Below are 24,925 nucleotides of genomic sequence, written 5' to 3'. Positions count from 1 at the left end.
TGCAGCAGAGACGCCTCCTTTAGGCCGCCGGCGCACCCGGGCCCAGACTCCTCGTGGGCGCCGCGAGCTCGAGTAGCAGCTCGCCCGCGCCCCAGGACCGGGACCGCAGCCTCCTCTCGGCGGTCAGCTTCTGAGACGCAGGGTCGAGCTCCGAGGGGGTAGATGCGCTCCAAACCCGAACCAGGGAGAGCAGGACGGTTCAGGACTCCAGCGCGCCCGGAAGAAACCGGCCAGGGCAGCTTAGGACGGATTAGGGAGGTTTTGCGGGGTCCGGCGCCCGGAGATTCACCGCGAAGCGGCCATGCTGGTCCGGCGCCACCTAGCGCTCCGCAAAGCAGGCTTTTAATGCTCGTCGGCGAGTTTGCAGGCGTCTTTGGTGCCAGAGTTGTTTAAATAATAGCCTTCGCTCTTTCTCTAGACCTTTGCACCTGCACAGTAAATGCAAGACATCCTCTTTTTGGTCACCGCAAAGTCTGCAGTTTGTTGTAATTTCCAAGCGTTTCCATGGGGGGAGATGTTCTTTTGCTGGTATAACTCCCATCCTCAACTGCAAAAAATGATTCCTTCACAGCCCGTGAAAACCCTGTTCCCAGGTATGCTTGTGGTAGAGACCTGGTATAGCTCTGGATGACAAAACCAAACTTATCAGGAGGGCCCATGGGTGGTTTATCTTCTTCCAGGGATAGTGCCTTCACTGTTTTGTTTACGAGCTGCTTAAAACATTTGTGAGTCCCATTCGCTTCCCAGAGTTCTTGTAGTGCGAGAGAGCTTATTGCTACCTGAAGATAGACCATAGCTGGGCAGTCTTTATTCCTTTTCAGCTCTTTCCATAGATATGAATTCAAGGTACCTGTCTCAGCTCCCTTTATTTTGTGCCAACATTTGGCGTAGGCACCCTTGCGTGCTATTTGTGGTTTGTGGAGACCGAACTCAAGCCTTAGTTGCGCTGGCGAAGTGTCCTGTGGGAGGTTGAATAATATTCACATTCCTTTAGACACCACCTTATCTCTCCCTCTCATACATTCACTGCCATAAGTTATTGATGGTAATAATCTTGCTTGTAATACTTCTAACAAAGGGAGTAAGTTTGGGCCCGTTATTTACGCTCTTTAATGCGACGGCCAGAGATATCCCTCTGTTTCTGATCCCTGTTTTTTGTTGCCCAAACGTTCCTTTCCTGTCGAAGATTATACCCAAATATTTATATTCTTTCACGACCTCCATCCTCTGGTCCCGTAGAGACCACTGAGGTGGTTGTTTTTTGCATTTTTGGTTTATTGTTATTGTTTCTAGGTTTATACTTAACCCGTTAATTTCAGAAAAGTTGCTTGTCGTGTTTATAAAGGTGTTGGAGGCCTACTGGGGTTCTGCTAATCAGTATTAAATCATCCGTGTACAGAAGATTAGACAGTGTACGGCCCCCTAGATTTGGTGCGTGATGGTTGCAGTTATCAAACTCTGCTGAGAGGTCTGACATGAAGAGGTTGAACAGGGTCGGGGCAAGGACACAACCCTGCTTCAGCCCCTTTGTAGTTGGTATTTCCCTTGATAAACAATTGCCTGTCCCCAGCTTTATTTGAATCCATGTTTCAGAGTGGAGTAAAATTAATAGCATTTTTGGGTCTATTTCCCAGCCTGATAATTTAGCCCAGAGTTTCCCTCTGTCTATACTGTCAAATACGGATGAGTAATCAATAATAGTGGCATCTATTAAGAGAGAGAGAGCAAGAATATTTGTCATTGTCCCTGTACATTTTTGAAAGCCTGTCTGATTAATGGGGATTACGTTTTTCGTTGATGCCCATTCGGTGAGTTCTTCCAGTAAAAGGCCTGCAAAATATTTGCCATCTATATCTATTAGAGCGATGAACCTGTAGTTCTTTGCTTGGCTCCTATTGCCTTTTTTGTAGATCAGGGCAATGATTGATCCCTTCCAAGAGTTGGGGATTCGTTCTGCCTCCCAGATATTCTTGGAGAGGGTGCAGTTGCTCTGCCCAGTAATTTGGTTCCTGCTTGTAAAGAATTGGGGGTATTCCGTTTGGTCCAGGGGCCCCCTCTTTCCTGCCTTTCGCAATTCTTTCCTTGATCTGTTTTGTTGTGACTAGGAAGATGTTCTCCTCGACTAGATGTACAAGGGCCTCCGGGTATAGCTGACGGACGTTAGCGTCTTGTTTTGTTCCGTCAGGTTCTTTACTGAAGTAGTACACTAAGTGTTTTACCCAGGCCTCATCAGTTATGTGGGAATTGATGCCAGGGGCCTTAGGATTCTCTATGTTGTTTACTGTGAGCCAGAATATTGTGCTGTTGTTCGTTTTTGCGTCATAAAGCAGTTTGGCCCATATTTATTCTGTGCTTTCCTGTTTTATTCGCCAAATGACCTTATTCTTACTGATTTTTAGCTTCCTTAGCCTCGTCTGTATGCTACTGTCAGGCCCTTTTTACGGAGTCTGCGGAGTGTTCTGTTAATATCGCTTTTTATTTTCCTTAATTTGCTGGTTTAGGTTGTCGCTGGGTGGATTGTTTGATTATTTAAGGGCCTGGTGGGTGATTCCTTTTGGTTGTTTGTTCTATTAATTGTTTTTGATGATTTTAGTTTGGAATTGGCTGGTCCAAACTTTTTCAAAAAATCCTCCCAGGCATTTATACTATTATCATTCTGTGATTTAGTTTCTTCCCAGCAGATTTTGGCCTCTGTCACAAGTTTTTCCGGGTTACTCGTTTTGCATTTGATTCTATTGCAGTTTGATGTGACCGCTAAATTTTGGGCTTAGAATGGGAAAGTGAGTGTTGTTCCCTGTACCGTCAGGGTCAGCTCTTGTGGCCGATTGTCTCTACAATCTGACGTTCCAATCTTAAAATTGCTTACTAATTTAAAAAGTGGGTAAGATAAGAAAGTGTAGTCTATCGCAGTACTAGACGTGGAGTTATGGTAAGTTGCTGCTTGGGGGTGATCGCCAGGCGTTCGCCCGTTTAATGATATCAGGCCCAAACTTGTTAAGTCCATTAGTAAGTCTTTAGATAGCTTAGTTTGTTTTCCCCACATACACTCTTCCTGAGGTGGAACACCCCCTTTCAAGCAATTGGTCATCTGCAGGCTGATCGTTTCCGGGGCTCCTTGAGAGGAACATATTAAAATCTCCTGATACGATGTAATTTGGTGTTTCCACTTCAGTGATAAGTTTGGTCAGTTCGGACACCATCCCCCTGCTGCACCATCATTCCTGTTCCATTTAGCTGTGAGTACTTTTAAAGGCAGCGTATCCATTCTCAAGCGAATATAAAGGGTTTTGGCTGTGGAGGGAGTAATCCTGTCCAAGAATATTCAAACTTAGGAGAACATTTGTGGGTGAGTAACATATTAATCATGGCATTGGGTCATGGTTCACACTACACTTCTATCTTTCAGGGCGTGGATCAGTTCTTATCTAATGTTAGTAACTCCTCCAGGACCACACTTTGTGAAAATCTTTCGGCTTTTGTGCCCAGCACGTTAAGCAGTAATCATTGTGCCTTTCACTGTTCGCACCCTCCAGGGGTGAGGTACGAACAGTAGCATGAACTTTCCTCAGGAACGTCTATTTTTGACCAGCACCAGCTCACCCACTTGAATTGAACTCTGCTTGGCTCCACGAGTTCGGGACATGTGGCCATTTCGTGTTCTGCGCTTCTGTAAATTCTCGACAACCTGTTGGTGCTCAGCTGACAGCTTTTCCACAGAAGAAAGGACATTACCCACGGGCCGATTCATACATATAGACGCGAGTCGTCGAATGAGGAGTTATAGGATACTCTCATAGAAAGGCTTAGAGAGCGAAGTCCATATTCTGTCCATGGGCGAACGCAATTCTGAGCACTTTATTGAGCATGCGCATGAAGCACTCTGCCTCTCCATTTGCTTGCGGACACCTGGTGTGATTTTCCTGTGGCGAATGCTCCTGGATTTCACAGCTAGTAAACTCATGACTGGAGAAAGGCAGGCCATTGTCCGTACACAATTTCTTAACCAGGCCCTGGGTGGCCATGATCTTCGAGGCGAGGTATGGTTTGACGGCGGTAGTGGAATCTTTGACTTCTACTTTGAGGTACTGTGAAAAATCATTGATGACCACTAACGTTTCAACCATCAGGTAGACTACCAAAATCAGTACTGGCTCATCACCAGGGAAACAGCGGGATGTCTTCTGTGATGATAGGTGCGGGTGAGTCTGCTGGGCAGGCAGCCTAGTACAGGGAGCACTGACACACAGTCTGCTCCATGAGGGCATCAGATTGGGAAACCAAAACTTGCATCGCAGCCACGATTTGGTCTCGACGACCCCATTTGTTTTTTAAGCTTGTATAGCGCGCAGCTACCCCCAACAAGGGTGTCCAGGCGATTGCGGGCACGGTGAGAGGTGAGTTAGAGTTGTCATTTTGTCAAGAGTTTGTAAGAGTGGTCAGTCCCTAGCTTATTACGGAAGGCTGAAGAGCCTTCCGGAAAATGAATTCCGATTTAGCTTTTCTGATATGATCGGGCATGGAGTTCCATAAGATTGAAGTTTTGACGGAAAAAGACCGTCCTCCAGTTCTGGATTTAGAGAAACGGGGGATAATAAGGCACTCATGATTATTAGATCTTAGGGTCCTAGCCTGATGGTATCTGCACACTCTCTTCTTTACGTATTGTGGGCCAGTATCATTGAGTGCTCTGTATGCAAGAGTTAGTGCCTTAAATTCAGTTTTTCTCTTGACAGGCAGCCAATGGAGACTGCGCAAGTGGGGGGGATGTGCGATGTCTTAGTGGGATGTTCTAATGAGCCTAGCTGCCGCATTCTGCACTATTTGCAGTTTTCTGAGTAGGTATGCTGGCAGCCCCAAGTACAGGCTGTTTGCATAATCAAGTTGTGATGTGATTACTGCATGGAATATTGTTTTTCTACAGTCCACTGGTAAAAAGTAGAGGAATCTACGGGGGGCCTTCATTTTCCAGAAACAGGACAAGGAGACTTGGCTTATTTGGGTCTTACATGACAAGGAGGTATCTAGTTTGAACCCTAGATTCCTAGCAGATGAGACTGGAAGGGGGGGGGGAGGGAGGTTTGAGTTCTATAGGCCACCAGAGATCAGATAGTGGGGGCGAAGGCTGGTTGAAAAAATAGCACCTCTGTTTTACCTGTATTCAGATTTAGGCAGTTAGCCGACATCCAAGTTGAGATGTCCAAGAGACACTGCCTAAAGTTTGAGAAGACGGCCTCTGAGCAATCTTTGAAGGAAAACACGAGCTGTGTGTCATCAACATATGAAATAACATCAACACCGTGTTGCTTTACCAAAGCGGCAAGGGGGGCAAGATAAACATTAAAAAGGCTTGGGCTGAGTGCCGAACCCGGAGGTACTCCACATATCAAGAGGGCGTGAGCCAGAGGTGTGGGGATGTAGCCGGATTATCTGTGAACGGCCTTCCATGAAGGAGCTGAGCCAAGCTAAGACGGTCCCCGTTACTCCTAAATGTTGAAGCCTGTCTAGAAGGATCTTATGAGAGACTGTGTCGAATACTGCCGAGAGGTCCAACACCACCAGCATGGCACAGTTCCCTTTATCCATAGTTTCCCTGACAGTTTCTGCTACCTCAAGTAGTGCCGTCTCCGTGCTGTATCCTACTCTAAATCCCGATTGGGTATCATGGAGTAATTTATTAGATTCAAGGAAGGTTGATAATTGTTTTTGCACTTCCTTTTCAAGAATCTTAGCAGGCGCTGGCAGGAGGGGGATAGATCTAAAAATGTTCAGAATTGTAGGGTCTGTTATGCCTTTTTAAGAATTGGTTGAACAATAGCAGTCTTCCAGCTAGATGGATAGATGCCAGTTTCCAGCGAGGTGTTCCAAAGCTGGTTTAGGGCCGGATTGAGCAGTGATGCTAATCTTTAAAAAAAAACCTGGGTGGGCAGGGGTCAAGTGGGGAACCAGATTTAGTTTTTTCCAACTGCTTGAGGGATGTGGCCAAATCAAAGGGGCTAAATTCAGACCAGGTTGTTGTCGGGGTGGGGGGGTGGGCGAGGCAATGACATGATGGGTGAATCCTTCGCGGGAAAGGTTGCATAGATGCCTTGAATCTTCTCCTGGAAGAAAGCCGAAAGATTTTCACAAAGTGTGGCAGAGGGGACGATGTTACTTTTTAGTGCCTCTGGTTTGAGGAAACCCTGCACAATTAAAAAAAATGTCTTTAGAAGAATTGTCAGCCGATTTCATTTGATTAGTAATATAATCTTTAATCACATTACGTTTTAATTTGTTTAACTGTTTTATTGCCTTTCTATATGCGTTTTTGGCTTCAGGGTCGTAGCCTACACGCCAGATCCGTTCAAGTTTTTTGCATTGGCTCTTTTCTGCTTGAAGTGCAGGTGTGAACCAGGTGGCCGACGGTGTGTTTCTGATCCGTTTCATTGTTTTCATGGGAGTTATTTGGTCAAGGGCCGCTGTAACCCATTGATTAAGACTTACGGCGTCACTATTCGGGTCTCCAGTGAACAGCAAGGGAGTGTTTATTAGCATAGGTCCTAATGCTTCAGGGGTGACTTTCCTCCAATTCCTTTTAATATCATGTTCAAGTTTATTAGCATTATGGTTAATGGAGGTGGTTAGGTAGAATGGAATAAGACAGTGGTCTGACCATAGGAGGGGGATGGGATCTTCGGATATTAAGTTGGGGATATTAGTGCAAATAAGGTCCAAGATGTGACCAGCCTTGTGTGTGGGCTTAAGAACCAGTTGTTTAAGGTTCAGACCGATTAGCATCTCTGTTAGTTGGGTAGGTATGGGGCATATATCATTGTCCATATGGACATTTAAATCCCCTAATACTAAGAAGTTGGTATATTTTAATGAGAGGTCAGCGATTTGCTCGCAAATTTCCCATAGCTCAGCGGGCTTGGAGGTAGGTGGCCTGTAAATCAGCAATCCCGCAATGGATAGGTTAGGGGAGATTGTGATATTAAAAGATAGTGCTTCTATCAGGTCAGTATGTTTGACCCTTCTATGCAAGATCTCCCAGTCTTTCCTGATAATAACCGCAAGTCCACCTCCCACTCTATCACCTTTCTGGTTTTCTAATACTATTTGGTAGTTTTCTGGAATCGTCTTTGAAATGTCAGGGGTAGAACTCTCTTTCATCCATGTTTCTGTTTGAAATAGGAGATCCCAAGAGTTAGAGTTAAGTAGTAGCCAGATGTTATCTACCTGTTTAGGGAGAGATCTGCAATTAATTAGGCAGGCTTTTATTTTAAGGGTTGAACTATAGCCAGTGATAAGAGGCTCTGAGGATGTAGCTTTTCCAAGGACTTTGCACTGTCTTCCCAATACTTCTTTATCCAATTTAAAGGAACAGGACTTACAATTAAGATCCGCCTCCCGGAGCCCATAGTCTAGTATGCAGGGGTCAAAACTTGTTGGCCTATGGCAAGTGGTTAAGTTGAGCTCAAGAATTTGAACTTTGGATAACATGATGCGCGAGTCTGATTGAAAATGGGAAGCGTGGCTGGCGCTGATCGCGGGCCGATCACGGACGGGCGCAGACGGGCTTGCCTTAGGCGCACCAGCGGCTTGCCCGCTGCGTGCGTCTGCTGCGCGTCAGAGCCAGTCTTCCTTTAAAATACTATTAGCGGGAGAAAAGCCTGCCTCTGCTGTCTCCGGAAGTTCGTTCCTCTCAGGGGATGCCCATGATGCACCAAGTGTTTGAGGTCCACCACTCGTCGCAGGGACCACCAGGCGGGAACCCCTCATGAGACAGCCTTCCGGGGATACTACCAGCTCCGTGCGAACATTGTGCAACGAGGTTAACGTTAACCTTGCATCGTCTGTGCGGTATGTGGTCTTGTCAAGTAAGACCGCACAACCGAGATGCCCAGCTGGATACACTCAGTAAAAGTAGCTTCGATGATCTCCTCTAGTGAGATGGGGAGTGGGCGGTAGGGAGAGTTCAACGACAAACCGCACATTCGTCCACATCTTCCGCGTCACGTTCTTTGCTTTCGTCCACAGGCCTAGCATGCCGGGATAGGTAGTCTGAGGATTCTGACCAACTGGCCATAAAAGCACTGTGAAATGATAGTCTTGCAATTGTAAAATCCATTTTTCAATCTGAGGTGGTGGTAGGGATTTGGATGATGATCCCATGAACAAAGGGATGAGGGGTTTGCGCGGTCAGTGTGCACCACGAAAAGCGGGCATACAGATATAGATGAACAGATTACAACATCCCCAATCTGTTGCTGGAATAGCACTGCTCCGAGACCTGTGGAACTGGCATCCATAGTTAGCTCAGAGTGTTCGACTGGGTCAAAGTAGACCAAGGTCGTTTCAGCCGACAATGCTCGTTATGTAGCCTTGAATGCTTCCTCCTGTTTAGGCCCCCAATTCCAGACTGTGTTGGCTTGTGTCAGCTCTTGCAAGGAGGTGGTGAGGTCTGTAAGATTGCAGATTATTCAGCCACAGTACGTGACCATACCAAGAAAATGTCTCACCCCGGTCACAGTGGTGGGAGCTGGGCAGCCTGTATGTTCTGGACTTTGAATGGATCCGGAAATACACCATCTTCAGAGAAACTATAACCTGAGAAGGATATTTATTTTGGAGAAAAGCACAGTTTTCTTGATGAAGGGTTAGACCATGCTCTTTGAGGTGTTGGAAGGTGGCTCTCAACACTCAACCGTTCACAGTGTAGTTCAAGTCTCAGAACGTGGACCAGAATGTCTTCACTAAAGTGGAGTACTCCATCTAGGCCAACGAGTAAACTTCGGCTGCATCGGAGATTCCAAAACTGAGACATTTGTACCTTCTCAATCCCACATGAGAGGAGAATGTGGTGATCACTTGAGATTCTGGGTCCAACATCAGCTGGTGATAGCCAGCCCTTAAGTCCATCTTTGAGAACCGTTTTGATCCACGGACTATGGGCACAAAATCGTCGACAGTGGGTGTCAGTGTTGCTCCCATTTGATAGCCAGATTAGGTAGGCCCATATCCATGCATATTCTGACTTCTCCTGACTGTTTAGGTTTGCGAGCTACGACAATTGGGGACACCCATGGTGTCGGACCTTCAACCTTCTCAATGATATCCGCCTGTTCCAGCTTGATCAATTTTTCCTCCACCTTTGGCCTGAGGTGAAAGGCCACCCTCCGATGTTTCAAGGCCACTGGCTGGATCAAATCATCGATGTGTAGGCGTATCAAACTGTTTGTGAGGCATCCCATACCCTCAAACAATTATTAAAATTGAGTCACCAGATCCTCTACACTTTCCTAGCGTATGCTGAAAGAGAAAAGAACGAGTTGAAGGTGCTCTGCTTTTTGTCAACTCAGTAGCATCCCAGTGCCCCCTTTTGTGACACATTTTAGCACGAGTCAAGCGAGATGGTTGTGAATACCCCCACTAGAGGTAGAGGAAAAGTAGATCCGTAATTGAACACCTTCATAGTGGTTGGTCTTAGTGTGGGTTGTACCAGAAGAGTGTGCATTAGGGACTGGGACATGATGTTGATGGAAGCCCAGTATCAACCAGCGCCTGCACTTGGAGGACCACCCAGGAGAACACCATCTCTGAATGTGATTTTGGGGGCGTCCATCAGGTTGCATGGCATGTATCACATGAATAGCACCTTCAATTTCATCATCGTCCATATCCCCCTCATCCACTTGGGTATCTGGTGTGTTTAGGGCATTAACTGGTTTAGGCTTCTGACCTATAGGGGGTGTCGACGAGCGACAGACCTTAGCGAAATGGTCAGTTTGTTGCCTGCTGAGCATCGCTTCCATTGTGCCGGACAGGCCACTTTGTGTGGGTAGGGGCCTCTGCATCCATAGCAAGTCTTAGATGCCGTATTCCTCTTGGTATGGGACTTCCCCCTGTCAGGGTTTCTGACAGCGACTGCATTGACAGATTCTGTTTTGACCTGGTGCTGTAGTGCCGCCTCCATAGGAGCTGCTAGCACCTTGCATAACTCTTTCGACCTACCCAAGGTTAATATATCTGCCATGGGCATTCCTGGGACTTGGAGAATATTTTCGCTGAGATTAGTTGATGAACAACCCTGAATGAACTGAGCTCGATTTAATCATTTTCATCTGGAAGGCTGCAGGTGCTAGCTAGCTCCCTGAGCCGGGCATAGAAGCTATGAACGGATTAAACTGGTAATTGCCTGGCTTGACGTAGTAGGAAACATTTGTAGTGAAGATTAGCCAGGGGATCGAAATGGGTAGTAAACGCTCATTTGAGCGTGGCGTACGCGTTAGGTGGTCCCGCTTCAGCAACCAACTTACCCAGTTAATGTATGGCAGGCACACACAGATGTAGAAGCGTGGGGCGTCACCTGTCCGCATCCAGGTCAATAGCCGCAAATTAGGTCTCCAAACGTTATACCCAGTCTTTCCATCTTGCAGCATGGGCGGACGGAGGTCCATCAATCAGAAACAGCTCTACAGACGGATTAGCTGTCATGGTGGCCGTTCAGGACAGTGAATGCAAGTGCTCTAGATGTGACACCTCCCTCGCTTTACTCCTCACACCAAAAGAGGCAACCCGGGCTCAGTACAATGTCAATGAAGCGTGCCTGGATAATTGGTAGTGGGCCTCGAGTGAGTGAAGAGCAGCAATGCATGCTGGGCAACAGAGCAGCAACCAATCTACAAAATTTGTTCCTCTATTCTTGGATCTATAGAACACCACAAACATAACATTGGGCAGCCTCTCCCAAGAAGGCTGCTAGTGTACCTGATCAGAGTGGCTGGAGGTCGCCAAGAAAGAGGCCTGTATGGGTGGTGAATGAGCCGAGTGGGCCACTCTGAACCTTGAGCAACTTCCAAATTGGCGGCAGAACAGAGTACACAGGTACATGTAAATCTGCACTGGCTATGTGAATCCATGTAGGTGTGGCCCGCCCCCCTCAGTGCAGCACCAACCAATGTCTTTAGATAAAGCCAGGTGCACACGTGCACAAGGCAGACCGTGAGCCTGTGCGTGTGAGAGAAGCTACAAGAAAAAGGAGTAAAGTGCAAACTTGTGGTGGCGTTTTCCACTGCGGAAGCAGTCTGTCTGCATCGGACAGCACATGCCTGCAGACCAGCAAGACCATCCCCGGAGAGCAACCAGCCTGAGACCACTGTGAATTGTGAATCCTAGCCTTAGTGGTGACCTGAAAACCCTGCCCGCCCGAGGTGACAGCCACGGATCGGAGCTGCTGTGGGCACAAACAAGAGGCTGCAGTGCAGCCACAGCCCACTAAAGAGCACTGATGCATAAAACAAAAAAGGAAATAAACACAAACATTACAGTACTGGGAAAGCTCACAGCCGGACAGTAGGTATCAGAGACGAGCACAGTATCTGCGATGCACGTCTGCAGAAGAGCCAGCACAACAGGAAAAGCACAGAAGGTGAGCATGGCATAATGCAAACCAGAGACATTGCCAACAGGAGGCAGTCACGCTCTGGTGAAAGATGGTCTGCCCACTATAATAAATAAGAATAGCAAAGCCTGCAGCATGACACAGTCAAGACCAGCCTGCAGCAGCTGGCCACAGAAACCTCTAGACTAGGTTAGATGCCCCAGAAGGAGAGGCACCTCATGACGCTAGGACCAGAACACCACCACAGGGTGCACAGACATTGTTTGGTTGATTGTCATGAATGCCGTACCACAGAGGTTCCACAGCACCAGGCGGTCCCCAATGTACCTGCCCGAAGCCTACCCCCAGACATGAAGAGTATCGCAAACCGAGTAGCACTAGGGAGAAGAGAGTTCTGATGTTTCTTCTACATGGCAGAGAAGTTGCAGCATCCTAGGAAGGCACCCAGACCACAAGGGGCAACCCACCGAATGCCACCTACTAAAGAAACTGGGAACCCCAGAGACATCACATTGTTTGTCTAAGACTGGCAGATGGACAGACACACAAGCAGAAGAAGGTCCACGGAAAACAAGGCTGGACCAGAAGATGGACAGAAGCGCATGACAGAACGACTGTGGTCTAGACACTAGTACCACAATGTACCGCACCATCAAGGCCCACTATGCCACACCCCACCACCCCGTGCCTGATGGAAGCGACACCTCAAAGCACAAGTCCTGAGTCAGCTAGGGAAAGGAGGCAGAACCACAGCTCCCTACTGCACACAGGAGAAGATTCCGGAAGAGGGATAACGCAACATGTGGCCGGATGCCACACAGTACTCAAGGAGAAGGGGAGTACAGGATCAGCAATTGCCATGATCACCATCAAGCCGGAGCCCAACACCCGAGGCTGGACTGCAGAGACCGTCCACCACCGTGAGACCCTGTTGGCCAGTCCTGATGAAGTTGCATGCCACTTTACCAATAAGGAGAAGAGACTTAAGCGAATAAAAGTCTCACTTGCATAGTCCCGAAGAGTGTGCATGTCACTGCACCCAAATGAGGAGAAGTGAGCAATGAAGTCTTTCCACTGGGAAACTTGACGACTAACCATGCCCAGGAGGGAAGATCTAGAGAGGCCAGGCCTGAAAGGCACGCACAAGACGACTTGAGCTGCTGACAGAGTGGATTCAGGCACACAAGCAGAAAACCACAGAGGTAAAACAAGGACAACCTGGCGACAGCAGAGGGAGAACCAAGATTAAGCCGCAAGTACATGCAAACTGAGTCTCTGCCCCCATGCTTCTCAGCATATACTTCCAGATACTGTCACTTATGGCTCAGCAACCCAAAACATACAGGCAAAACGATGAAGATGCCTCCACAAAGAAAGAATGTAAGCACCAGGCCACCATCACTCCACGTTGTCGTGGACCCAAGAAAGAATGCCTGTGATCATCAAAGCAAGTCGTCGTCACCTGTCGTACAGGTTCACCACACAACTGGCAACCCCAATTTGACAGCCCGCCAAGTGCATCATTACTACCACCCATCGAGCAGACAGAGTGGAGTCCAACACAGTTGCTACACCTACAGACAAGAAACACCAGGGACACTTTGAAGAATCAGTCAACCAGCAACTACCGGATCTCCATGCCTGCATCCCGATCCTGGGAGTGAGAACATGTCTTGTCCAGGACCCCTGCGGCTGCACAGGCAACTGAGCAGTGGCTCTTCGGTGGTCTTGCAGCGGCCCAAATGTGGCACATATGCAGTCCCAGCACAGACCACATGCAGTCGTGTGGCAACCCAACTCAACCATGGGGCCACCACAAGCATGCGCAATGGTCTCGACACTGCCCCACCTGTGGATGCCAGGAGCGAGTGGGGCCCAAGAGTGGAAACTTCAACAGACTGCAGCACGCCAAGACTGTCTTCAAGGAGTCAAACACCACCACCAATGCAAGCTACACGGAGGACTCTGACAACGCTCCTGATGCACGGTTTTCAACTGTTGGCACTAACCACACATTATCTGGAGCATCAGTAGAGTGGCCCAACTCCACACATGGACATGGCTCCAGCTGGCATGCAGACAGCAGATCCCTGACGTCTCCGAGTCAGCTTTTGTGTCTTGACTACACAGGTTAAATTATGAATCAATCAATCAATTTCTATAGCACAGCTAATCATGGCAGGGTATCCAGGCGCTTGCGACCAGAGGGGCTCAGTCAAACAGCCAGGGCTTGAGTGCCCTCCGGAATTCCGAAAGAGAAGTGATGGCCCGTAGCTGCGCGGGGAAGGGGATAAATCTATGCCTTGGCCACGAGGTAGGAGAAGGAGCGTCTTCTGCTTCAGTGGATGCGGGGCATGTGGGGGAGCAAGAGGGATGCAGAGTGTAGGTGTCTGGAAGGTTGGTGGAAGCTCAGGCGGTGGATGATGTAAGCAGGTCCCTGGTTGTGAGGTGTCTTGAACGCGTGGATCATCTGCCTGAATTGGCATCTCCTCTGTATGGGAAGCTAGTGGAGTTTTCTGAGGAGGGTGTTGATGTGGGTTTGTCGAGGGAGGTCGTGGACGGGTCTGGCTACAGTGTTCTGTATGGTCTGAAATCTCTGTAGAAGGTATGTGGTGATCCCTGCCAAGAGAGCGTTGCCATAGTCCAGTTGGCTGGTGATTAGGGCCTGTGAGACTTGTGTCCTAAAGCCATGTGAAGATTTGTCGTAGTATACACAGTGTGAGGAAGCAGGTGGAAGAGACTGCGTTGATCTCGGACTTCATGGTCAGCTTGCTGTTCAGGATAATATTGAGGTTTCTGGCTGGGTCGGCCTGTGTGGGTGTTGGTCCTTGTTCTAAGGGCTACCAGGAGTCAGTCTAGTGAGTGGTGTTTTTGCCGAAGATCAGTACTACCGTTTTGCCCATATTGAGCTTTCATCCAGCTGGTAATGCTGGTCATGCACCTGTGGAAGCTGGTTCTGGTGGGAGTAGGGGGTCTTTGGAGAGGATGAGTTGGGTGTTGTCGGCGTAGGATAGGATGTTTAGTCCGTGAGATCTGATGATGTTGGTCAAGGGTGTCATGTAGGTGTTGAAGAGGGTGGGGCTGATGGATGTGCCTTGGGGGGGGTGTGAACAGAGATGTCCTGTTGCAGCCAGTTTTATCAGTCCATACATTCACTACTGTCCTGCTGACTGGATCTAGAGTACTATCCAGTCTATTGTTGGTTGCTTCACATGTTGGATTTGTTTTTTTTCTTTTGGATTTTGGGAGGAATCTAGCATCCTGATGGACATATAATGCAGCAGCCCCTTCCAAGGGGCAGTACTTAAATCCATCCAACAAAGGCGTCACTAGTCAGGTGGCCCTGTTAATAAAAGGGGCCAAGTGCACATGCTCTAGGGCAGTTATGCACCCACAACCTGGTATCCGTGTCATTATTTTATTTAGTATGTGGGCCTAGGGCCCACTACTTTACACCTTATGGAGATAAAATTCAAATTGTACGTTTACGTGGATGATTACGGTTTATTTCATACCCTGAGTTCAAGCCCCCCTTTTCTCACGGACTCATTCACTACTGTTTACAGTTATAAACTGAATTTAAATAAATCATGTCTTGCAAGGAGGCTCCTGATTTGGAATTATACTATCGAGTGGCGCAGGCTTCCCACGCATACAGCTGGATACATGGCCAACAGGATTTTTAATGCACTTAAATATAGAAAGGAATGCGACTGCTCCAGACACCCTGCTGCAGTCCCTCTTTAAACCTCACATCAGACTACATAGCATTTTGGACTCCACATACTCGATTACAAAGGCCTGGCATAGGTTGTTAAGAGTATCAGGCAGTGAGCCCTCATGTACTCACCACTGATTGTGTTGGAGTGGTGCTCCTGGTTCCAGACAGGGGTGGAAAAGGGCGTATCGATCGCTTAAAGCATGCGCCATTAAACCAATTCCAGTATGCCAGGGCTAGGCATGAAGGCAACAGCTTCTAGAGGACGATATGAAGGAGCCCCCGTATTGCCTCACGCATTTTATTCACGCAGATTCCCCTGCTAAGCTAATAATACTTTACTCACTCTCATTAGAACACAAGACAACAACATGCTCCAAGACCCGCTTGGACTGGCAGAGTGTCTTAGGCCTGGTCCTTGATGACAGGCACTGGAGGTATCGCTGCAAAGTCACAAAACACATGTCCCTAAATGGCAGACACCGCCTAATAAACTTTAAATACATAAATAGAGTTTATTAAACCCCAGCTAGGCTGTTTCGCTATGGGCTGCGAGATTCTGCCCGCTGCGATTGCTGCATGGAGCAGGAAGCCGGGTTTTTACATTCTGCTTAGTTATGTCCAGGAATTTCTAAATTTTGGAGTGAGGTTTTCACTTCTATGAGTGACATCACGGGGCAAGTCCTGATACCTGACCCGTTTCTAGCTTTGCTTGGGTAGGATATGGAAATAGATAAAAGTTATAGGAAGCTGATAGTGATGGGTATGCTGCTGGCCAAACGTAAGGTTGCCATGCGCTGGTCCAAGGAGCCAGTTCTATTGATAAGAGACTGGAGGACAAATCTGTTATATTGTAATACGCAAACCGATATACACAACAAGCTGCTACCCCATCAGAACCGTCCAAAGGACTTTTAAGGATTGTACAAGCAATACCTAGTGGGGAGTTGTGACAGCAGTGACAGACAGTCAGAGCAATGATACAGGAGCCAGAGCTGCCCAGTCAAGCCCACTGCTTGGCGGGGGAATAACTAACAGCTGGTCTCTGGTCTGACCTTTTCCCTCTGTAGAGGGACGCCCCCTTGGTTAACCATTAGCACTGAACCTCGTTGAGTTGGGTCCTGGGCTATACCATTATTTTATGTACAAGAGAAATGCTTTCCGATGTGTACTGTAGTCATATTTTCAAGTATGCCCTGCCTATATCTTGATTTCGGTTTGTACCTTTTATTTTATTTTTGTCTGTAAGAATGACCTCTCAGCCTTGAATATATTTTGTAAACTTTATAAATCAAATAAAAAGAATCTGGTCTTGCAATTAAATACATTTTGTTTTAAACATAGGTTTTGTTTTTCAAATTTTTCTTGGAGTCTTAACAAAATCAAATATTTAGGTTCATGGTTTGCCACAAATAATAAATACACAATTAAACTTAACTTTACAGCGTTCTACTAACAGCTAATACTTCTAGAGGGAACCATCTCTCTCTCTCTCATGGGTGGAAAGATAAGACCAAATAAAAACAAGCACTGGCAAAACCAATAGGTCTTGCCTACACAAGTGCTATTGGCTTTGTCAATATTTTGTTTGCCATGTTGTACAGCGGTGCAGCTGCCGTGCAGCGTGGCTAAAAGTAGACAGCACCAACAGCGTTTTTTTCCTTCCATTTCAACCATAATGCACAGCAGCTGTTGTACAACATGGCTAGAACACACTGAAAAAGCCAAAAGCTCTCACTTCGGCCAGCCATATTGGTTCTGCTACTGCTTGTTTTTTTTACTTGGGAGGGTGTGACACATCCCGTTATACAGCAAGACCTGACTCTTGGCTCTGGAAAAGGTGCTCATTTTAAATTCTCACAGATAAGCAAACTATAGTGGGACAGTGGGAAAATAATGTTTTTGCGGATATCGTTGTGTTAGTAGTCTGCTATTGCACTTAAACATATTGATTTTGTTTCACATATTTGACGCTGTGCGAGTTAACAGCCATTTTCACTGTGTCTGGAACACCTCAAAGAAGTATATAGATGGAATAGCAATTTGTGTCTGGTGTCTGCATGAAACCGGATAATAAATATAAAGATGAGATGGGGAGAGGTGGAATCATTATGCATTTGGGACAGTTTTACAAAGCACGTGCATGCTATATTTGACAATTGAGGAAAGAATGAGTTTGTGGCAGAAGCCCACCAGCAACCTCTGGCTTGTGCCCAATATTCATCTCAAGTTTCCTTGCAGGGCAGGATTGCTTCGCCTAGAGTCCGAGAACATAAAAGGGTTATTCGAGTGAACCTGATTCACTTGTAAAGTGCGCCGGTATATTTATTTAACCGTTGCCCCAGAAGTAATATTTTTAAAAGGATGTTCCGTATGTAGTCAATAGGTATAAGGTAGAGCAGCCTGCAAAAGCAAACGCATTTCTTGTCAGAATTAGGGCTACATGTGTTATAGTGCTACAGTATACAGTACCCCTGCACAGATGCTGCATGATCACAAGTCCTATTTGCCAGCTTCAGCCAGTATTGCTCTTTTAGCCAAGAGCACTTTACCAGCTGGTAGTTGAAAGAATAAAACTACAATTACCACGATGCAAAGTGTTGTTCCTTATGACTGTATGAAGATGCTGCGCATGGCACATCCATTACATATTGGCAGCTCTTAGGCCGCTTCCAATCCCTTATGTTGATGTAAGCATTTCAACCTAACAGGCGGCAGTGCGAAGAAGGACAATCCTTTATACAGTTGCGCATTTCTGATGTAAGACTTTCGTGGATCAAGGATAAAACTTGGTATAACCACTGCTGAATGACAAGCAGAGAAGTAGTACATTCAGTGGCCCAAGTATGTGTTCTGGCTTTTTGAGATACCTCCGTATACAGTGAACACGTGTAGTTGGAGAGTGTTTGGTGTTTTCCGGCATTCTGCTGTGAGAAGTGAAAAGCAATGAACTAGGATGTGAACAGGATTGCTGAGAAGCGAGGGTAAGCTTCACAAAGGCCAAGGATGGGCAAGTACCATGGTGTTTTTCAACAGATCGGTTACTGTCCAGGACAGCCCCTATACATGCAGTTCCTACCTGGGGATGCATACACATTCTTTCATAAAGTATCTGGCTGACACAAACACAGTCATAGCTGTGTGTGGACACACACTCCAAGACACCGGAGGCGGTATCAGAGTACTTTCTTGATGATGCTGTGTTTATTGTGTTAATATAAACACACATGCCCGAGGTCGGAGCTCTTCATTTCCCACACGCAGGATCCTAGCCTGGGACAATGTAAACTTCCATGTAAACGGATGCCAATGTGTCAGGCGTACCAGGTGCCCATGGATGGAGTACCTTATGAGGAGTCACAGCACTACACTGGGAATGCTTCACTGTGGTGAGAGATGCAGGACATACTCATGACTGTACGACTAGTAGCGCCTTCTGGAAGGACTGCACGCACAATGGATCAATCTGTTAAAATGTCCTAGAGCATATATGGAGCAGAAAATATTTGTGTGGCAGGGTGTGCAATTTAGACCCTGGGGGAATGAATTATTTGCAGACATTGAACAGGAGGGGTAGAAAAGACAGCAAACATAAAACAAGAGGGAGGGCCGGGAGCAGAGAGGCAACTGCACCCAAATAAGAAGGCAACAGAGGAACAAGAAAAAAGTACTTTCATCTCAGCTTAGAAAGCAAAAAGACACCAATAAATAGATCAATCATGCTCCATCGAAGGAGAGAACACACGATGAGGAAGGGAAGACAGTATATGCTGACCAATGAGAAGCAAGGAAATGAAAGTAAAGATGAAGCCAACCAATTGTAAGTAATAGGCGGGCTAAAAACGCATATTTAGAGGTTTTTATTTTTTTAAAACCCCTTTTTAGAGGTTTTAATTTGTTTTAAGAAAAAATAGATTATTGCCAAACGACATCGCATACGTGCTGTCTGCAGGCCAGACCAAATGATGTTGGTTTCCATTATTTTATACATCATTGCTAGGACTCCTCAACAGTTTCCGATTTCTTATATTGAAAAGTATTAACTCAACTTGTTTGTGTCATATGGAAAAATAAAAAAACATGTATTGCACTCTCCAGATTGAAACTTTCCAAAGATGAAAGAAGTTTTACTTTTCCACGTTTAAAATAATATCATCAAGCCTTTCGCCTTAAACAATCAGCATTTTGGTTCTCAGATACCAATACTCTGTTATATCCTCTATGGGTAGATACTAAACAATAATTTATAACCCCATTCACTTTTAAGGAATCTTTGCCATTTACAAAACCACCACCTGGCTTAACTTCATCTATTTTAAAACACACCTCTTCTCTACTCCATCCCTTGTTTTTATCTGCTTAAAGTGCCAGGTTTACATTTCTAAATTCCACAATTGGGTTAAATACATGAATTAGAATTAAGCAAAACCTATATATTGGCCTTCCTGAAGACGTAAGGTCTTATATGGGTTAATCAACTTGTTTCAGATTACACTAATATATCTTTTTCGGATGCTCAGGCATTATTTGCTTTTCCTTCCCACTGTAGAAACAAAAACAAATATAATTTTTTATCACAAGGTCTATGGGATACTTTACACAAAAATAACTTAAATGCTATCTCTCCGCACAATAATTAGCTCTTATGATTTAATCTTTCCTTTCCAAAAGCCTCTTTAATCTACAAAGTATTATAATCCTCTTCTCTTGTGGAAATACCAAACTCTAATCTAGAGCTCCTATGGGAAGGAGACTTACATTTCTCTTGATCTACTCTGTTGTGGAATAAAGTCATGAGGAAACTACATAAATCACATCTTACTGCTAATGCTATATACACCTTACTTTTTAAATACAATAGATTACAGACACCTGATCGATTACAAAAAATGAATTCTAATTTGATTACCAGTTGTTGGTCTTGTAATAAACCCCTTTCAGACTTAAAACATATGCTTTTCGATTGCAAGAATATTTCTGAATTCTGGCATAATATTTGGTGGCAGATTACATGTATATTTCAAACTAATTTACCATTTAATACCACTGATCTGTGTCTATGACATGAATCAAACGAACGGAATTGTTAGTTTAATGATCTTATAGCTGTAGCTTTTTTAAGAGATGACAAAAGATTGAAAAGATAATTTGAATGTTTCTTTTCAAGCATGGTTTCTTTTCAAGCATGGTGGTATGGAGTTCATTTTAGCCATAGATTAGATAAAGCATGTCACTCCCATGACTTTGTTATCTAAAAGAGAATTACTTTATCCAAGGTTGCAGCTGAATCCAATGTGTATTCTCCAATTATTAAGGATGTATCCAAACCACCTTGATCTGTTATTGTTTAAATTATTTATATAACATTTTGTTAACTTTTATACTTAATAGTGCTTGCATATTCAGAGATTCATATTGTATACTTGCTTATATATTATACATTCTCTGAAAGGACAGTTAGAATTTTAGATCCGGTATTAATTTCTCCCTTTTTCCATCCATGTATTTATAACAATATTTACAAGGTACTTTATTGTTCTTAATAATTGTCTTATTACATAATATCAATCAATTTTCTTTAAACAAAACAAAAAAAGAAAGCATACCTACAACATCAAAATAGCTTTCAACATAAGGTACTACATACAAAGCACTCAAACACTGAAGAAGGTAAATGAAAAATAAAAAAATAAAAAATACAATGCATTGTAAATGTAATAAAAATAAGGGAGTGTGGAGTACAGGGACAGTCATGTTGTGGAAATCTGCAGTCACCTGTAGTTAGATCTTTCAGAAGAAAAAGAGTGCAATTTTATATTCAAAATGACAGTCCTGCATCTTGAAATCTTGTCTTATCTTTTAATTAAGAAGGAATTCAATTTGACCCATGTATGACACATTTGGTCTAAGGACTTAGTTATTATCTTCCATCGGGGAGACCTGAGTTCTAAACCCAGTATGGCACTCTTTTCTGGATAAAACACTCTCTCTCTCAGTCTTAAACATACTTGTGCATCTGCATTGAAACAATTATACTTCTTGGTCTTTACGAGACAAATGTCATATAACATAACTTACTCAAAATCAAGAACATTAATTTCTGAAACAGATCACACACACACTAACTACTCATGAACATTCATTTCCAACCTTTCATTTTCAGAACAGTATGAAGGCTATTCAGATACACTTACACCACTGACTCTTCGCCGTCTGCTTCTTCATTATCATCATCTAAGTCTGGTTCAACATTACCATTCTGCTGATGAACTGGATCAAAGTAGTCTTTATAATGGAGGTCTCGTGAACTTTTAATCGGCTGAAATTGTAAGTGTGTGTAAAAAATTAGTAGTTTATAGTTGAACAAATAGATATGAATAAGACACCTCAGCAGTGATTGGCTGTGACTTGCACATTTTAAAACATACAGCATCAGATAAGAAATAAAACACAAGCGACTCAGGTGGCTTACAAACTTCATTTTTCCTCACCAATGTTGTGTACTCACTACTTATTTTACTTTTAATTTGGCACAATGCAAATACATGCAGAAGAATGGAACCAAAAACGTTAATTGATTTCAAAATAAAATGTACTCTAATAATATTTGCAATTTGAAAAAAGGACAAGGTTACAGGCAGTCTTGCTAAATTATTCTGCAATTTTCATTTAAGGTATCATTAAATAAAAAGTGAACACCTCTCAGGAGTTGCAGCCCACCCGTCAAATGAATGGCCTAGGAGGTGCTGTAAAAGGTGGCATTCCAGATCTGCATCTGATATGGTCCCAGGCATATGCCTCCATATCCTACAATGCTTCCGTGACATTTCTATGGCCAGCAAAATAAAGCGACCACCTGCAATCAGACTTTGATTTGTTTATTTCCCTGGCTTTCCCCAAGAAATCTGATGCTGAAATGGCAACATCCATCACCTGACTGTGAGAGAGACCCACCTGGCAATGATACCTTGGACACAATATCTTCTGCCAAGCAACTGGCTTTATGCATATGTTATCCTTTTTGGGTATCTGGCTTCCCCGTAGAGGGACTACGTTTTATTTCTCACTATTGTGGCTGTCCTTTAATCATGGAAGTTAATATGGGACACTTAGGCTGGGCACCGCCATCGGCCTTACTGTCGCTAGACGACGGCTTAACTGTCTGCAACTACTCAACAGTTAGTAGTGGGTGTAGGTTTCTCAGTTGTAGCTTGTTTCAACTATTCCATGCACTAAGATATTCTACAAGCATTCCTACTTGCTCTGTCCACAGATTGCCATAGAAATGCATGATTACTGGTACCTCCTTCGATAGCATCCCTGTGCCTTTCAGATGCCTCACATGGAATGACAATGGGTCACTTAAAGGTAACAAGCACTGGCATAGCCAATAGGTCTCGCTTTTGGGACCTTATAAGTATTTAGTTATGCAACTGTTGCATGGCTAAACACTTATAAGGTCCCAAAAGCGATACTATTGGCTATGCCAATGCTTGTTGAGAGCGGGTCGGATGAGGACGCACATTATCACAGTGTGGTACAGGCCAGGCCCGCAACACCCATTGGACTCACAGGGCTTCAGCCCCCCCCCCCCCTCCCCCTTGCAAAGGGCACTCCTCACGAGCCCTTTGCAACGTGCACTTACCCATTCATTGCCCCTGCCATCTCTGCCAATGACAGTGCCAGCACAATTACTAGCAAGCCCCCAGAGCTATAAGAATGGCATGGGCGGCAGGTATTGGCCATTATTAATGTATATTGAATTAATAAACAACAGTTGTTGTAAATACGAGACCGCGCCACCAGGCGACTGAATCTCATAAGCATCGGTGTTGACAATTAAAAGCTGGTGTTGAGCACACAAACCACCGGCTCATATTAAGCACACTAGGTCCTGCGGGACTTGCAAGCCCAGGGGTGAGGGCAGGGAGGTAGCTTGATGGAGAGAAGAGGCGGTGGGCTGGTACAAAGTGTGAACTTGGAGCTACGGTGGCAGTCAGGGGGCTTGCCAGATGAAGAGGTTGATGGCCCTCTAGGAAGGGCTCTGGTCTGTAAAACGACAAGGCGGGTGTGCAGCGTGTGTGAGCTTGTAGCTCAGAAACATAAAGCGCCCCTCTTGTGCAGTGACTGGCGCAGTTTGGCCCATCATGTGTCTAAGCCCCGGCTCTGGCTCCGCCTCCCGGAAGCGGTCCAAGGTTGTGTGCGACTGTGCAGCCGAGGATCCCAGAATGCGGCGGCTGCTGTTTGCCTTCAGAGCTTGACAAACACTGAGCACTTTTCCCTCTCGAAGTTTGCGAACTCGTCCATGTGATGTGTTTAAGGGGAAAGAGAGAGGGGGGGTGGGCGATGGGCCAACGCCCAGGTGGCAGCGAGCCCGGCTCTCACTGCAGGGTGAGAATAAGGAATAGGGAATGTAAACGATTGGGGCAGGAGGCTGCAATTATAAAAGGTGCACGGTAAATTTGACAGCAACATTCCATCTAGAAAGTATGTGCATGCATAATTTTTCTAAAAAAGTTTAATAAAAATAGACCAGTCATGCTATTATTGAACCATGGCATTCCAGTGAGAGTGCCTGAGTCACTGGCCCTGAAAAAGTTTTTGGAACCCTGACACACACACACTGACACTTTGAGGTGCCTGTGAAGTCATCCCGCACCATGCCTTTAAATATGGAATCGAGTCTCCCTGGTGTCACACGTCTCGCGTTAGAGCGCAGTGCTAGAGGGGAATGAAGGCAGATCGAAAATCCAATAAAACAAGCAGGAAGTGGGATAAGGGAGGGGTGGCAAATGGTGTGCACTTTCGCGGCCGCTTTGATGTTCTCAGTGGCCGAGCGGCTCACTGAGAACATCAAAGCGGCCGGGAAAGTGATCAGCAGGCTGCCAAATGGTGCGCGCGCCCGGCGCACATGCACTGTAGTTGGCGGCCTGAAAAGCACTCGTTTGCACTTCCAAATCCCGCTTTCTATAGCTCTCGCCAGAGCAGCGCTAAAGCGCTGGCTCAGGCGAGACCTAAAAAGGGAGCAACTCTAAAGGCTGCCAAGCAATAAGGGAACAATGAGCTCATGTTACAGGAGACACTAGCTCGGCTTTAGAACAGCTTACCAAATGGGGTTCAATAGGGGGCCAAAGAGGTAGCAGTTTTTTTTAGATATAAATTCCCACTTCAGGTGGACCACAGATGGATAGACCAGGTAGGTCAATATGCTATGAGGGGTTTCCGGGTCTTACAGGTCATTTTCCCTTGCACTACTTTGGCCCAATAGATGATTACTAGTGCTCCTGTGGCCTATTGGGCAATGCCTCTCACAAGATGCAGATTCAAGAACCACCAGTCTTTGTGACTTAGCTCATGGTAGATCACCTAAGCAGAAATCAGGAAGTGGCTGCAAGAAGAAACAATTCAACAGTTTCAAACCAACACTGGGTAAGTAGATTCTCTTCTTACCCACTGGAAGGCATCCAGGGCTCAGAAAGAGGAGCTATGTTAGGAGTACTGTGTTTCATTCAGAGTCTGGTGGCATTGTGGACCAATGCGTCCACTCTAGGGCCCTGTGTTCGACCTCATAGTCTCAGGCTCAAATCCCGGCGGGTCCACTCGGCCTTTCATCCTTGTGAGGTCAATAAAATGAGTACCATTGTGTTGGGTAACAATAAACATCTGCTATTCAGCACCAAGATATACTTCTGGGTGAGCGTGCGCTTTACAAATACACATGTTATATTATCTTATCGTCATCACATTCCTTTTCTTTCAAGACCAAACTTAGTTGGGAAAGACAATTTGCAACCTTATTGCGAGAACCAGGTACAAAACAATATTCT

General features: G+C 45.5%; 1 protein-coding gene across 1 annotated transcript in view; it reads right to left on the bottom strand.

Annotated features, from left to right (window-relative positions):
• MPHOSPH10 (M-phase phosphoprotein 10) overlaps positions 1-24,925 on the bottom strand; it is a 169,686-nt gene that overhangs the window by 93,234 nt on the left and 51,527 nt on the right. The window contains exon 3 of the mRNA XM_085644088.1: positions 21,293-21,417. Coding sequence (XP_085500214.1) covers positions 21,293-21,417 — 125 coding nt within the window. The remainder of the gene's footprint in view (positions 1-21,292; positions 21,418-24,925) is intronic.

This window comes from Triturus cristatus, chromosome 3_1 (genome assembly GCF_964204655.1).
Source record: "Triturus cristatus chromosome 3_1, aTriCri1.1, whole genome shotgun sequence".
Taxonomy (NCBI): Eukaryota; Metazoa; Chordata; class Amphibia; order Caudata; family Salamandridae; genus Triturus; species Triturus cristatus.
Note: the sequence above shows the minus strand (reverse complement) of the source record. Positions and strands in the feature narration are given on the sequence as shown.